Below are 14,718 nucleotides of genomic sequence, written 5' to 3'. Positions count from 1 at the left end.
CACCTTCTCCATGAATAAATATTTCCTGATGCTGGTTCCGAGTCATCCCCCCCCCCCCCCTGGAGTTTTGTATCATGAATCCTAGTTCTACAATGGTTTGAAGTTTGTGCATCATTAAAATCTTTCAGGTATCTGAAGGTCTGTATCATATCTCCCCTGCACCTCCTCTCTTCCAGGGTATACACAGCCTCTCCTCATAAGGGTCACAAAAGAAACCACATCATAAAGTCAGAGGCCATTTACAGAGTCTGCCTTTTAAAGCTGCCAGGGCTAGGTGGTCATGCCACAGATATTCACGGCAATTTTGCAACTATTCACAAAATATGCCACGGACTTCAACAATCAGAGTTTGTGACAAATAATCAAGGACAGAAGGAAAAGCAGTATCCCTTCCTAATGTTTTATTTGCAGCATTGAAAGCTTGATTTGTAATTAAAGGAGCTCAAAAAGAAGAGGAGCAGGTGCACCAGCAGAGTTAGGGACTCTCTTCCAGTCTGCCAGCTGGGAGGGCCTCGCAGGGACAAGCGCTCCCCTCTAGTAGAGTGTCCAGGGGAGAATGGTGCACAGCCCCCAGAACAAAGCCCACAATCCCTTAGAATAAAAGGGATTTTTTTTTCCTTTCTGAGAGTGTATTGTGCTAAATTTTAATTGTAGAAGTTATAGGCAATATTTCTATTTAGAGAACTAAAACGCTGCTTTAAGATCCTTGGATTGCTGCACACAGAAAGAACGACCTCCTCCTTACCTACAGATAGTGATGGTGCAGGAGGGAAGTTGTCCGTAGGGATGCAATCCGGTGGCCTGCCATATGTCATTTCATACAGTAAGTGACCAAAGCAGTGCACATCTATACTTTCTAAAGTCTGAAAAACACAAACATCAACAAATGCTTAAGTCGGGACAGATTTATTGTAGATTTTACAGCAAAAGAGTGAAGTTTCACAGGATAAAGGAATGATTTTAAAAAAAAGAAAAAAGGATTCTCTTCTAATTTAAAATCTGTAGACTTATTTTGATCTCTAATTACTTTAGCATGCTTCTAAATTTAGAAACAGATTTCTTATAAACTTCCAAAGCTGTTAAGTTTAACTCAGTATCTGCTTACTGGCGTTTATGCCTTTATTTCCTTTTCTAGTAAGAGAGTAAGGATATCAATGTGCTTACTACTTTGTGTGTCCCAAAAAAAAGAACCCAGAGATCCAACAAGATCTGAAACACCAAGCAGCAAATGATCAGCTTGAGGCCTTCTTATTCCTCTCTCGCTGACCTCTTTGATAGACAGGCCAATGCAGAAAGGTGCATTCACCCAAACACATAGATAAACCTGCTCTTGAATGCACATTTTGTGAACTTAACCCTTACTGTCGATGCAGCAACAAGTTTTACGCTCAAAAAATGAGGGTTAAAAAGGTGTGGTCAGCTCAGAGTCCTCGCATGGAAATTTCGTGCAAAGCATTCCCTCCCAAAGCAGAAAGGTGCACTGGCTGAGCACACACTTTCTTAATGCTAGAAACTTTACTCCTGGTCAAGGTGGAGTAAAGATTCTAACGCTGGATTCACTGCCGGAGCTCCCTTCCAGCCACGAGGACAAGCGGCAGAGGCTTGACAGTGTGCTTATTTTTTTTTTTTAAGTCTAATCGCGGCCATACAGCCAGCTAGGAGCACAACAAGAGAAATGCTCCTAACAGGCACACAACAAAATATGCGCTCCTTTACGATCTCCTGTTCAGCCCCTTCCCTTCCCAAATTAAAATGTGCGGTCAGTTTTATTTATTTATTTATTTATATATTTATTTTATATATATATTTTATATATATATTTATATATATGTGCTGACCTCACATTTTAACTTCCAATGCATTAGCATAGCATTAGCTTACTGCTTTGGGAGTTAAACATTTAACCTGTGTGTTAAAACCCTGCACTGAAATTCAGTGCACAGGCTCTTAACAGATTACTGCATCAGCTTGAGAGTGTGCAAGAGATGCAAATTCACATGGGAAATATAAATGTTTCTCAATATCTGGACTTTATTTTAACCAGGTGGTCAATTCAAATTACAGCAGGCGTGGGGGTTTTTTTTTTGCAATAAAATTCTCAAAATCCCTTCCAAACAAATTAGCCAGTTTAATTGGTCTTCTGTTGTGTATTGGCACCTTAGCTCCTCCTTGCTAACGCGACCCCCTTCTCTGTGCAGGAGACACCAAGGGCCATAGCAGCCTGAAGTAGCCCAGATGATTAGCCTTGCTGCTTTGATGATAAAGGATACATTTTCAAACTACGCAAGTAAGAAATCAGGGGTTCTGCAGCCAGAATGGCTGAATCTGTATAAGGGCTAAAGTAAGCTCATACTCTCACTATACATTTATTTCTAGTTGCAGTAAAACAGGTGTTCCCAAGGGCGTAACTTGGGCAAAGGAGAAAGTTACATTAAAATTTCAAAAATGTACCCATGCACTCCACGTGCGGATTTTATGATCCTGTTTCAGATGACACAAGGTATGCATGTACTTCTTATTCACTTGGGCCCTGATCTTCCAGCACAAACTATCTGGGTAGATTATGTTGGAAAATCAGGTTAGTCTGTGTGGGCTGAAAGGTACACACGTGTATTGAAAGTGTACCCCTCAAACCTATACATTTAACCATTATCTGTGTGTTGTATTTTTCGGGTACCTACAAGTGCTCTTTCTCAATTTGTATGGGACTTGGAGCTTCTGAGAGCACTAAATGAAAAATCAAAATTGGCAACGATTACAAAGAAGCACCTGGCAGGTTTCCACATCTTTTCGCTGGGTCCATCATGCAAGTTTATATTTCTGTCCGTCCACTTACATTAATTTTCCTAAATTGTGAAAAATACGATCTATAGAAGGCTGGAAGCCCCAGTAAAGAATTTTCCAGATCTAGCAGTTTGCAGGTCTCCCCCTCCAGCATTACATTGGATGCATGCAGATGTCCATAAGGAAATCCTCTGTCGTGCAAGAATTTTAGCACCTGAATGAACCACAAGAGAAAAAATATAAAATGTATTAAATGCACAAATTTTTAAGACACTAAATAGCGAAGCATTGGACCTAGACAGAACTAGATTCTTGGTCATTTGTGACACCAACATAAGATTAATCCAGAGATGAGACCGTGTAATCTCTTCTGTAGATGGAGTGGAAAGCTTCTTGCACTGAGGCAGGTTTCCAGCAGTCCATCAAACAAAAGCTGATGCTTACAGTGTAGGGATCGTTTAAATTACCCGCTAAATAAAAGTGTCCCATGTTTTGGAATAAGGAGTATGTGCATGTTCTGTTTGTAAGTGCACCTTTTTTCAGTGCATGTGAGGATATATAGATACCCCCTAGAGTTCCCAGAAGACTGAGCGTGGTTGGGAGCCACACAAAAACAGCAAGGGAGCTGGCGTATGCAGGGGGTCCCCTCTGACAAGAAATAAAGGAGAGGAAAGCAAAGCAAATTTCAAGTCCCATAGCACTTTTTTAGCATCCTTAGGGGCCGATGCAATACAGTGCGCTCAGCCGAGCACACTGTTTAACCAGCTGTCGGACGTGGGTTAGATAGGCGCTAATCCACCTGCATGTGAATGAGGCTATTACTCATTCACTCCAAATGCAAAAAAATAAATGTGCGTCTCAGACGCACATTTATCGCTCAGCTATTAACGCTTGCCTGGAGCAGGCGTTAATAGCTGAGCGCACTGAAAAAAAAGTACAGAAAAGCAGGAAAAAAAAAACAGCTTTTCTGTACTTTTTCAAAAAGGAAAAAAAAAGGAAAAAAAAAAGATTAAAAAAAATCTCTGCCGGGTGCTTTGAAGACCGACACCAATATGCTCGGCATCGGTTTTCATAACCGGCCGGCTGCAGTAATGAAAACAGACGCCGAGTTTAGCGGTGTTGATGTTCATAACCGTCAGACTGTCGGTAACCGCGGGGTCGCGTTATCAAGGAGGCGTAAGGTCGCGCTAGCGACCCTAGCGCCTCCTTGCTAGCGTGACCCCCCCTAATTTGCGTTTTGCATGGCATCCCCCCTTGCGGGCGCCATGCGTGCGTTAAGCGGGCGCTGAAAAGGCAGCGCTTGCTTTCCGCGAATAATATTGCATCTGCCCCTAAGATTGAAGACAAAGTAGGATTTAGAGTTCCAAGAGGTGAAAGAAAGTAACATATTAAATAATGGCAGAAAAAAAGACCCAAGTGATCTATGCAGCCAGCCCAGCAGGATTGCTCTGGCTCCAGGTAATTCCATGGAAGGAAAGAATCCTATCCTTGGAGCAGAAGAGTTTCAACCAGGGTTGTCCAGAAGGCATCGGAAACCCACACAGCCGCCTGCTGTGATCCGTCAGGGAGGAGAATTATACTGACTTGTCCAGACAGTTTTACCAAAGGTGCAAGAAAAGCACATCACACTGGGCAAATGAGGAATCTGTGCCTATAGGGAAAAGAAAAGGGAGTATTCTATTTTTGCAAAGGAGCTTCTCTACAGGATTTTCAGGTACCTGGGGGGGGTACTAAAAGGTGTAGGAACTCCCAAAGTCTAGTCAGTAGGAGAACCTGCCACAGTGAAGTAAGGAGACCCCATCTGTCTGAAATGTTGGCTGCGTGAATAGAGATCACCAATTCTTCACTCGGTAAATGCAGGATATGGGAGAGAGGTTACAACAGGAAATCTTGGCGCCCATCAGGAGTATTTTTTGGCTAATAACCAAAAAACTACCAGTCTGGCAGGTATTTTCACAAACCTTTTTCTGAGATTCTCTCCTTCCAGTTGCCAGCACCATGGTCAGCCTGTCACAAACGCAATTGCCTGCTCCCGACGGAGAGTTAGGTTACTCTTATTGCAGGGAGGTATACAGGCAGACAAGACGGGCCTTATGGCCTTTATCTAGCATCATATTCTATGTTTTTAACTCCATTCTTAGATAAAATGCTTTAGGAAAACACCCTGGATAAGGGGACTAATCAACTCATTTAAAATCTATTTTCCTTTTTCTGGTCTTTTATGAGAAACACCACAAATAACTTAATCTTTATTCTATACTCTGCTTTGCATTTAAGAGTCAAATACAAACTACAATAAATGTTAAAATCACAGGTTTAAAAAACATCTCATATTTGTTGTAAAGAGCGACAATCCTCTTCAACCTCAAATGCAGGACCTCCGCATACCAGCTATAATCCAATGACATTTCCTCTAAACCTCATGAGAACAATCTGTAAACAGGGCTGGCAGAAGGGACTGGCAAAACAGGCAACCACCTGGAGAGGGTGTGGGGGGAGAGGGCACCAGTGCTCCCTGCCACTGCTGTAGTGACAGGAGCGGTCTCTTACCTCTTATGCGAATGCTGGACTGCAGCAGAGTCATCAGAGAGGGAACGCCACATCATCGGTACCCCAGACTGCCCAGGGCGCCAGCTGGCCCAGCGACAGCCTGCTCGTAAATGCTCGTTGAAAAGGACCATATATAAACCTACCTGCCAATAATACTATTTTAAATGCTTTCATTGCTAAAAATAAGCACAAAGAGAAAAACAAAATTCTTACCTCCAGTATTTGTCTTCCAAATGTTTTGATTTGCTGGAGTTCAAGCCCCTGGTGTTTCTTGGGGCTGCAGTATTTCTTGAGGAACGGCTCTTTTGGTTTTGCCTGAACAGAGGAGACAAAGTGGTTACAAATGGCATGGGTTCCCAGGGACAGCTGGGAGAAGAGGCTCATTTCATCAGTAAATGAAGATGCCAAGAACACTAGGAAAACAACCCAAGCGTTTTCCTGCCATAAACAATGAACCTGTGGTGCATACACAAGCAGGGCACCGCAGCTGATAAAATAGGAACAGCGTGGAAGAAACAAGGGACGATTACGTTCTTTTGGAAAGTTGGGTTTTTTTTGGGTTTTTTTTGCTTTTGTATACTTTCTCATTGGGCAGTGACTCCCAATGAGTTTCTATTGTGCATATCTTTATAGGAATGAACCTCAGTCATAAGCCAGGGTATACTGGGAATGACCCAAATCTCTCTCTCACCTTTACCGCTAACGCTCTCCTTAGTACTGGCATTGTGCCAAAGACAGCCTCCTTTTGGCGTTCATAGGGTGTCATTTTTATACACAATATAACAAGGAAAGGCTAAAATGATCTATTTTAATCTGTCACTAAAAATAATGGACATGATGTATCACACCCACCTATGAGTAATTATAACAAACAACGTTACCGTAAATTGTTTGCACCTGTTTAGTGGATAAAATTCATTATTTTTTCTAACATTAATGATTGTGCCTTATTGTAAACCGTTGTGAAGGTACCTATCTTAATGACGGTATAGAAAAGGTTTTAAATAAAATAAACAAATAAATACATAAAATAAAGAGGTTAGGGCTGTTCAGCTTGGAGAAGAGACGGCTGAGGGGGGATATGATAGAGATGTTTAAAATCATGAGAGGTCTAGAAAGGTTAAATGTGAATCGGTTATTTACTCTTTCGGATAATAAAAGGACTAGGAGGCATTACATAAAGTTAGCAAGTAGCACATTTAAAACTAATCGGAGAAAATTCTTTTTCACTCAATGCACAATTAAGCTCTGGAATTTGTTCCCAGAGGATGTGGTTAGTGCAGTTAACGTGTGTGGGTTTAAAAGAGGTTTGGATAAGTTCTTGGAGGAGAAGTCCATTAACGGCTATTAATCAAGCTGACCTAGGGAATAGCTACTGCTATTACTGGCATCAGTAGCATGGGATCTACTTAGCATTTGGGTGCTTGCCAGGTACTTGTGACTTGGATTGGCCGCTGTTGGAAACAGGATACTGGGCTTGATAGACCCTTGGTCTGATCCAGTATGGCAATTTCTTATGTTCTTAAGGTGTGAAGCATAAAGACAGCTGTACACATCTCTTTTCATCTTCAGGGGTTCACCTAATTGTATATAATCCTCTTCATTTTTTTTATTAACTTCTGTTGTCTATCTATTGATGCAGTGGGGCCATGAACAGGTTCACCATGGCCTACAGCTGCAACAGGGGTCTTTATTTTCACCTAAAGATTCAGCACCCTCACTTCCACCTTTAGTAGCTCCTAGTGCGGCCAGAAAGAAATTTTCTTTTTGTTTTCCATCACATTTCAGCAGTAGTCACCCGGCTGAGTTTTGGCACCAGGTTCACCACGTCAAGATACTCAGCAAGTTTTAGTGAGGGACACTTCCTCCCATTTATTCCATCTAATTAGTCTCTCACCCCTAGACCCTTTATGAGAACTGTAATGGTTCTAAAGGAAACAATCAGGAGTTCTTGAAATTATTTCTTCTTTGCAGTCTAGCAACTAATACACTTAGAGGTCGATTTTAAAAGCGTTGTTCATGCAAAAACGGCCACATATGCATGTATGTGGGCCGCACACAAGCAATGCAAATTTTAAGAAGCCAAGAAGGGCACACGCGCACGCATGTACGCGCGCCCAGAATAAGGAGGCAGAAAAGGGGCAAGTTGTGGGCGTTCCGGGGGCAGGTCCAAGACTGACGCACATAATCACAAATTTTATGTAGGCAATGTGCGTATGTTGCCTGCGTAACTTTGCTAGTGCTCCACATGAGGCGCAGGAACCTGGAGGGGGGGGGAGGGGGAGAGAGAGAGTGCCTCTGTATAGGGTCAGTCTGACACTTTATATACGGGTACCACTCTAGGGGGGCACTTTGAATTGAGGTGGGTTTTCGGGAGGTGGGTTGGGGTTAGGGGGAGTATTGTTACAGACAGAGGTATTCACAGTAAAATTGATATCAGTGAAGAATTATAGCCCTTATAAGTGATGAAAAGTCTAACAAGAGGAGTTGATTTGTGCATTGCAGTGCTAGCTGCGTTGTACAAATCTACTTCTTTTCATCACTTTTAAGGACTATAATTCTTTACCGATATCAATTTTACTGTGAATACCTCTGAATGTGTCTGTGACACCCCCGCTAACCCCAACCCACCTCCCAAAAACCCACCCTGATTCAAAGTGCCCCTCTAGAGTGGTACATATAATATATATATATATATACATACATACATATATACATACATACACATATATACATACACATACATACATACATACACATACATATATATATATATGTGTGTGTGTATAAGTGTCAGACTGACCCTATACAGAGGCACTCTCTCTCTCTCCCCCCTGCAAGATACGCGTGTAAAGGCTGTAGAAGTATGCACGGCAACAGTATTTTACATGCTGCGCGCGTACTTTATAAAACGAGGCATATTTTCGCTTGCGCTGCATTACGTGCATGCTTGGGCGCAGACGCGTTCCTTTTAAAATTTACCGGTTGATATCCTATGAGAGCTCTGGGGGAGGCTGGAAGGGGGGGTGGGGAATCTCATTTGTCTTCTTTTGTAGCAGCGCCAGACCGGTGCTCAGGTAGAGAAATTGCAGGGGGAGCAGGAAGAATATAACCAGAGGGTCCTTTACCCAAGCCCCACTTTTTCTTAAAGGAAAACCAAGGTAAAGTGATCACTTTTGAAGAAAGTTCCGCTTTCGTTCTGCAGTAAGAACTGTTCTTCTATTTGCATCAAAATGTAATTTCAGAATATTACTTGTATGAACCCTTCACATTAGAACAGAGACATGGTAATTGTTTTTTTCGAAGATAATGCAGATTTTCTAATAAAACTGAAAATGGACCGGATGAAAAAACAGGAGAATCTTTGAAGAAAAAAAAAAAAAAAAAGAATGAAAAAGTCATTTCCCAGTCCCTCTACCGCTCCTCTGCTGGGAATCTGTGTTAAGTCAATTTCCTGTTGCACAAGAACGAGTCCAGAACTAAAGTCTGCCCCATCAGCTGCAGCCTTTCAAAAAAAGGATTCTCTCTTCTGTCCATGCTCAATCTCACTTTCTCCATTACTATTTTTAGACCTTTTACAAAATAAGAAGGGCAGGAAATGTCATCTCCCTGCCCCCTGCATGGAAGCATTGCTCTTCCAATCAATTTCTGTCTTATTCAACAATTCATTAAGTAAAGGGGCTCGGCTTCCGGACCCTGTCTTTTCGGTTAAAAATTAAGATAACTTATCTGATACGGGTACTGCTGGCAAATCGGAAAAGTACCTGGGACAATGGTAACTTTTCATGAGAAAGAGGATCCAACAGGAGAAAACAAAAAAGCAATCCTTCAACCTTTACAGTATTGTCAGCCCCTGAGCTGCCTGCAAGGAGCAAGGGATCCTTCACATTTTCTCATCCACACAATACAACTGTCCAAAATAGTTCTGTAGAGCAAATTTCTGGCAGCTGGTCAGCCATGTAAGTGAGCAGGCCTCATTTGCCATTATCTGTTAAGTTATTGTGAGATAAAATTGATTCTTGTTATGCTTTTTTTTTTTTTTTTTTTACATGGAGCATAAGAACATAAGAAATTGCCATGCTGGGTCAGACCAAGGGTCCATCAAGCCCAGCATCCTGTTTCCAACAGAGGCCAAACCAGGCCACAAGAACCTGGCAATTACCCAAACACTAAGAAGATCCCATGCTCCTGATGCAATTAATAGCAGTGGCTATTCCCTAAGTAAAATTGATTAATAGCCATTAATGGACTTCTCCTCCAAGAACTTATCCAAACCTTTTTTGAACCCAGCTACACTAACTGCACTAACCACATTCTCTGGCAACAAATTCCAGAGCTTTATTGTGCGTTGAGTGAAAAAGAATTTTCTCCGATTAGTCTTAAATGTGCTACTTGCTAACTTCATGGAGTGCCCCCTAGTCCTTCTATTATTCGAAAGTGTAAATAACCGAGTCACATCTACTCGTTCAAGACCTCTCATGATCTTAAAGACCTCTATCATATCCCCCCTCACCCATCTCTTCTCCAAGCTGAACAGCCCTAACCTCTTCAGCCTTTCCTCATAGGGGAGCTGTTCCATCCCCTTTATCATTTTGGTTGCCCTTTTCTGTACCTTCTCCATCGCAACTATATCTTTTTTGAAATGCGGCAACATCCAAATTATCCAGAGATGTTATCATCAATGAACATCAGAGCACAGCAGTCCCTGCTTCAGCTCCATTTGGATATCAGATGCTAATGAAGAAGTACATTTGTCTTGAAACTCATGTGAAACAAAATCTCTGCATAATCTGTATATCGGTCCAATAAAGGGTATAAGCCCTTGCAAAGATTCCATTTACCTCACAGTAACCTAATATCATCATCATCATTTATAAATTAACAGAAAAGGCCCACCCAGTCTGACTAGTTACAAAGCCAAAAACGTCTGCACTACGGAACCATTTTCTACAATTTGCTACAGTACTTGTGGACAAGAAGATGCAAAGGATCCCTCACTCCCTATAGGCAGGGCCCCTGGTCTCCTGCAATTCCACAGCCGCAAGAAGGGGCTGCAAAATATGCCACTTCCTGTGGAATTTGCTGGTCTCCATGCCATCGCCGCAGAAAACCAGGGCGCCCTCCGCTGTGCTGTGAAAAGTTGCTGTACGGCGCCAACGCTGCCCAAACTCCTGCCTCTTCCCCCCTTCCCCAATGCACGCTGATAACATCGGTCTCTTCCATACACTCGACGCATATGTTGACGACTTCAGGTCTCTCTCTTAGCACCCTTCCCCCCCCCCCCCCCCCCCCCCACAAGCTGACGATATCTGATCTATCTCTCTCCCTCCCTCCCTCCCTCCCCAGGTATGCCTGCCAATTCTATGGTGAGGAAAAGGGCGACACCATATCAGGCTGTTTCGTCCTCTTCTGCCGCTTTCAACCACAGGATATACTGCCCCGTGGGTGAGAGCAGCAGTCCAGCCCAAGCAGCAGAGGAGGGAGACGGGACTCAAGCTGCTGTTACTCTCCTTCCTTTCACCCTCCCAGCACAGGGAGTGGATGGGGAGGAAATTCTGTTAAGAGAAGCTGGGTGGGGGCTCCAGGATTTTCTTCTTTGCCTTTCTTAGTTTGTGTTTCCCTATTACGCCTTATGTTTCTTTTGTTCTTGTTGAATTCTAATGGTTATATTATTCTCATTACAATAAAGCACGATGGGAACAGCATAACAATTATAATCATTTAACAAGAAAAAAAGAATCCTCATTGGCTTAACAGCAAACCACAAAAATAAGGAAGTGAGGCAAAGAAGAAAGCTCTGGGAACACACAACCCCCTCCCCCCCCCCATCTCCCTTGTTCAACTTTTCTATTTGATGTAACAAATGCAAATTAAAGGGAAAAGAACAGGGGAAAGAGATGGGGAGAGAGGCAACAAGGGAAAGAGGTGATGGGGTTTGTGTGGAAAAGGAGAGACTGGGGGAGTGGGACAGAGGTTGGAGGCATCACGGGAAAGGGGCTGGGGAAACAGTTTGTGTACAAGACAAGATGGAGAAGGATGGGGGAGTGTGGATGGGCAGGTGGCATGGGAGGGCTATAAAAGAAGGGGTAGCGGAAGTAAAGGAGAGAGAGAGAGAGGGTAGGGACCTAGGTTTGGCAGGTGGGAGGGAGCAGGGAAGGACGCTTACCTCTGCTTTCTCTGGATCTCCTACTCCCCCTGCCCCAAGGATCTCCCCAAATCCCTGTTCTTCCTTCCCTCTTTCTCCTATCCCCATCCCAGATCTTTCCTCCTCCACCCAGTCCTCTTCCTCCCTTCTTCCTCAACCCCGATACTCCCTCTTCCTCTGTATTCCTGATCCCTCCCTTCCTTTCATGTCTTCTCTTTATCCTCTTCTCTGTGTCTCTATCCTCCTCCATCCCTTAATTCCTCTACACCTCCTGCCTAAGACCCGCTCTTCATTTCCCTCCTCCAAAATCCCCGTCTCCCTATCCCCAGATCCCTTCCCCCTTCTTCTTCTCCAGCCCCAGTCACTAAGCTCCCTTTTCCTCTAATAAAGGACCAAATAAATTAACTGGACACAGAAACGTCCGAAAAGAAGTCTTTATAAAGTAAAATCTTGTTTAATATGCAAACATATGCAAAATTATACACATAATTGCCACAGAATTTTGAAAAAAATCTGCTGTAGGAAACTGGGGGCACTGCATATAACTGTGCCTTGAGTTACAGTGCGAGTCTCATACAAGTTCTGCGTGACTGATAACCAAAAAACCTTGTAATCCTGAGATCTCTGCCATATCTCACGATGTCTAAACCAATTAAGTGTTCAAAGATCAAACACAAATTACCTTGTAGATAAGGTCCCGGAGCGTTCCCTTCTCATTGAAGGTTCTAATGACCAGTGCTGATGATTCGCTGGCTGTAGCAAAAGTTATGTGGTAGATGTAGGGGTGCTGGAAGAAGGGAGGGAAGGATCCGAATTAACTTTCCTTTTCTCGGAATTACAATACATATAACACAATCAGATGGATTTTCAAACAGTCCCTCAGCTGCAGTTACTTTTGACCATTTATCTTTAGTCGAGTTTTAAGCTGAAATGTCAGCTAAATAAAGCCAATCAAAACGTGACTGGCTACATTTAGCAAACTTAACTAAGCTGCAATAAGCGATTAAAGTAAAAAAAAACAAACAGCATTTATCATGTGAGATTATGATTAAAAAATCTGCCCCTATTGAAATTAGCTGCTTTGAATTGCATGTGCATGCATAAAATTTAGTAATACATGCAAAGCAGCTAATGCATTAGTAATCCTATGCTAATAAAATAACACGGCTTGCTAGAGTCATGTTATAACTCAGGAACTGTAGATTATTTTTTTGGCAGGAGCATCGGGACGTTAACATACATCCAGATGCTTCTACGCCAAAATTAAAGGGCCACACGGCCTGGGAAAAAAATTTCCCCCCTCCACCCGGTGTCTGGTAAGACTTCTGCCCACCCCTCCACTGCTAGTCGAGGTAGCCCTGTAGTAAAAAAATGAAATAAATAAAACTTAATGCTGGGCGGCAACGACATGTCCCCTTCCCAAACCCCTCCCCTTTAAATAAACAGTCCCCCTCCAAGTTCTAAACCCCCTCACAAGGCATCCTGCTCCCCCCCCCATCTAGCCCACACCCCAGATCCTCCCCCATACCATGAGAAGAAATCCCCTTGTGTCCAGCAGAGCCCAGAGTGGCCCATAGGCTCCGGGCCTGTCAACGCAAATTTCCAAACTGGAGCTGGCCACTCTTTACCACCATCATGTGAGGGACAAAAGCTGGTCGGTGCCATTTTGAAAAATGGCACCGACCGGCCAGAAACCAAGGGGTGCTCTGGGCCCCACTAGACCCCAGGCATTTCTTCTCAAGGTATGCTGGGGGTCCAGGGGTGGGGGAGCCACTAGAGACCAGGGACTACTTCTAATGTTGGGGGGAGAAGGATGCCTTGTCAGGGGTGTTGGAACCTGGAGGGGGGGGGGGGAGGAAGCTATTAATTTAAATGGGAGGGATTTGAGAAGGAGAACATTTATTTTTATTTATTTACTTACTGCTGGGCCACCTAGACAGTAGCAGACGGGCGGGCAGGATCTCCACCAGACCCTTGGGTGGATTTTGGCATGGTGAGAGGGGGCTTATTTTGGGTCGCGTGGCCCTTTAACGCGTTGGCAGCCCTGGGCAAAGTGGGCCGCTGTCACGCGTTTTTCCCCATGATATTCTTTATTTCAGGCTTTTTCCCACAATAAAAAAAATATTGCAAGGAAACAGCTGCGATATTTTACCAGGGAGGGGTCCAATAGCAGAGAAATGTCCCCTCCACTCCTGCAACAACATATAGCAGTATAGTAAACCTCCCCTTTAGACGGTTAGCGTTGACCTGCTAAGTCCTTAGAAAACCTGCCCTAATCCTCTCCTGTTCCCTCCCACCGCTCATTGTAACAACAAAAAATAACTTCTGCCAGACCCAATTGCCCTCCCTCCATAAAAATCTGCCCCCCCCCCCCCCACCAGATCCCATCCCCACCTCCAGAACCCCCAGTGTCCCCAAGTTCAGCCAGGAGGACACAGGCTCAAACTTTGCTGTCAGAGCAACACTGGACACCAAGCCGAGAGGAGGTAAAGCCAGTGCGCTCCTGGCTGGGCTGGAGAACACCTTGGGGGAGGCCCTTTTTTATGAGGGGAGGGCGTCAGGTGTGGAGGCAGATTTTTCCTCAGAAAAAAGGGAGGAATGTGGGAGTGGAAACTTTTTTTTTTTTTTTTTTTTTTAATTCTTTGGGTGCTTGGAAGAAATAAATTAAAGAAAAAAAAATTTCAGGACTGGTAGCACTCCTTTTTTTTTTTTTTTGGTTAATATTTAATATTCAGGGAGAAGGTTCCTGAGCTCTTGCTGAACAGATTTAGGCCTGCAATTGTAGCGCCTTTATTTGCCCAGACGAGTTAAGTGACCTGAAGCTGCGCCCCCTCTGGCCACCCATTTTTTTAACCAGCTAAATTTGTGCCTTTTGCACACTTAGCCAGTTTGGGGGAACCAGTTTAAATGGACAAAGTTTTACTAACTCCCAAAGTTAGCTGCTTAATCCTTTTGAAAATCCACCCTTATAGCATTAGATTTATCTGTAGAAGGAAACTAAAAGAGCGCAAACATAGAACATTGAGATTAAAATGGAATATTTGAGTCATGTGATGAATACAATGAGGGCATTAATAAACACTGCTTACAATCTGTAATTATGACACTGTAAGTCAGCTCTGGACCACCTGCTTGAACTTCGTTGGCAACACAGACAACACGAACAGTAAAGTATCTTGTAACAAAACTGGACCCAGAACATAGTACAACTTTTCTGTGACTCATAGCAGTCACTTTAT

At 43.4% G+C, this 14,718-nt stretch overlaps 1 protein-coding gene across 11 annotated transcripts in view; it reads right to left on the bottom strand.

Annotated features, from left to right (window-relative positions):
* PXK (PX domain containing serine/threonine kinase like) overlaps nucleotides 1-14,718 on the bottom strand; it is a 132,852-nt gene that overhangs the window by 69,896 nt on the left and 48,238 nt on the right. For all 11 annotated transcript variants that reach the window (XR_003856611.1, XR_003856612.1, XM_029600960.1 and 8 more), the window contains 4 exons: nucleotides 12,162-12,266; nucleotides 5,548-5,649; nucleotides 2,837-2,998; nucleotides 746-863 (listed from right to left, as the gene is read on the bottom strand). Coding sequence is in view for 9 of the 11 variants with exons in the window: in XM_029600960.1 (XP_029456820.1) it covers nucleotides 746-863; nucleotides 2,837-2,998; nucleotides 5,548-5,649; nucleotides 12,162-12,266 (487 nt within the window). In the remaining 2 variants the exon portion in view is untranslated. The remainder of the gene's footprint in view (nucleotides 1-745; nucleotides 864-2,836; nucleotides 2,999-5,547; nucleotides 5,650-12,161; nucleotides 12,267-14,718) is intronic.

Source organism: Rhinatrema bivittatum, chromosome 4 (assembly GCF_901001135.1).
Source record: "Rhinatrema bivittatum chromosome 4, aRhiBiv1.1, whole genome shotgun sequence".
NCBI lineage: Eukaryota > Metazoa > Chordata > Amphibia > Gymnophiona > Rhinatrematidae > Rhinatrema > Rhinatrema bivittatum.
The sequence above is the reverse complement of the archived record's forward strand: the minus strand, read 5'-3'. Positions and strand labels throughout refer to the sequence as shown.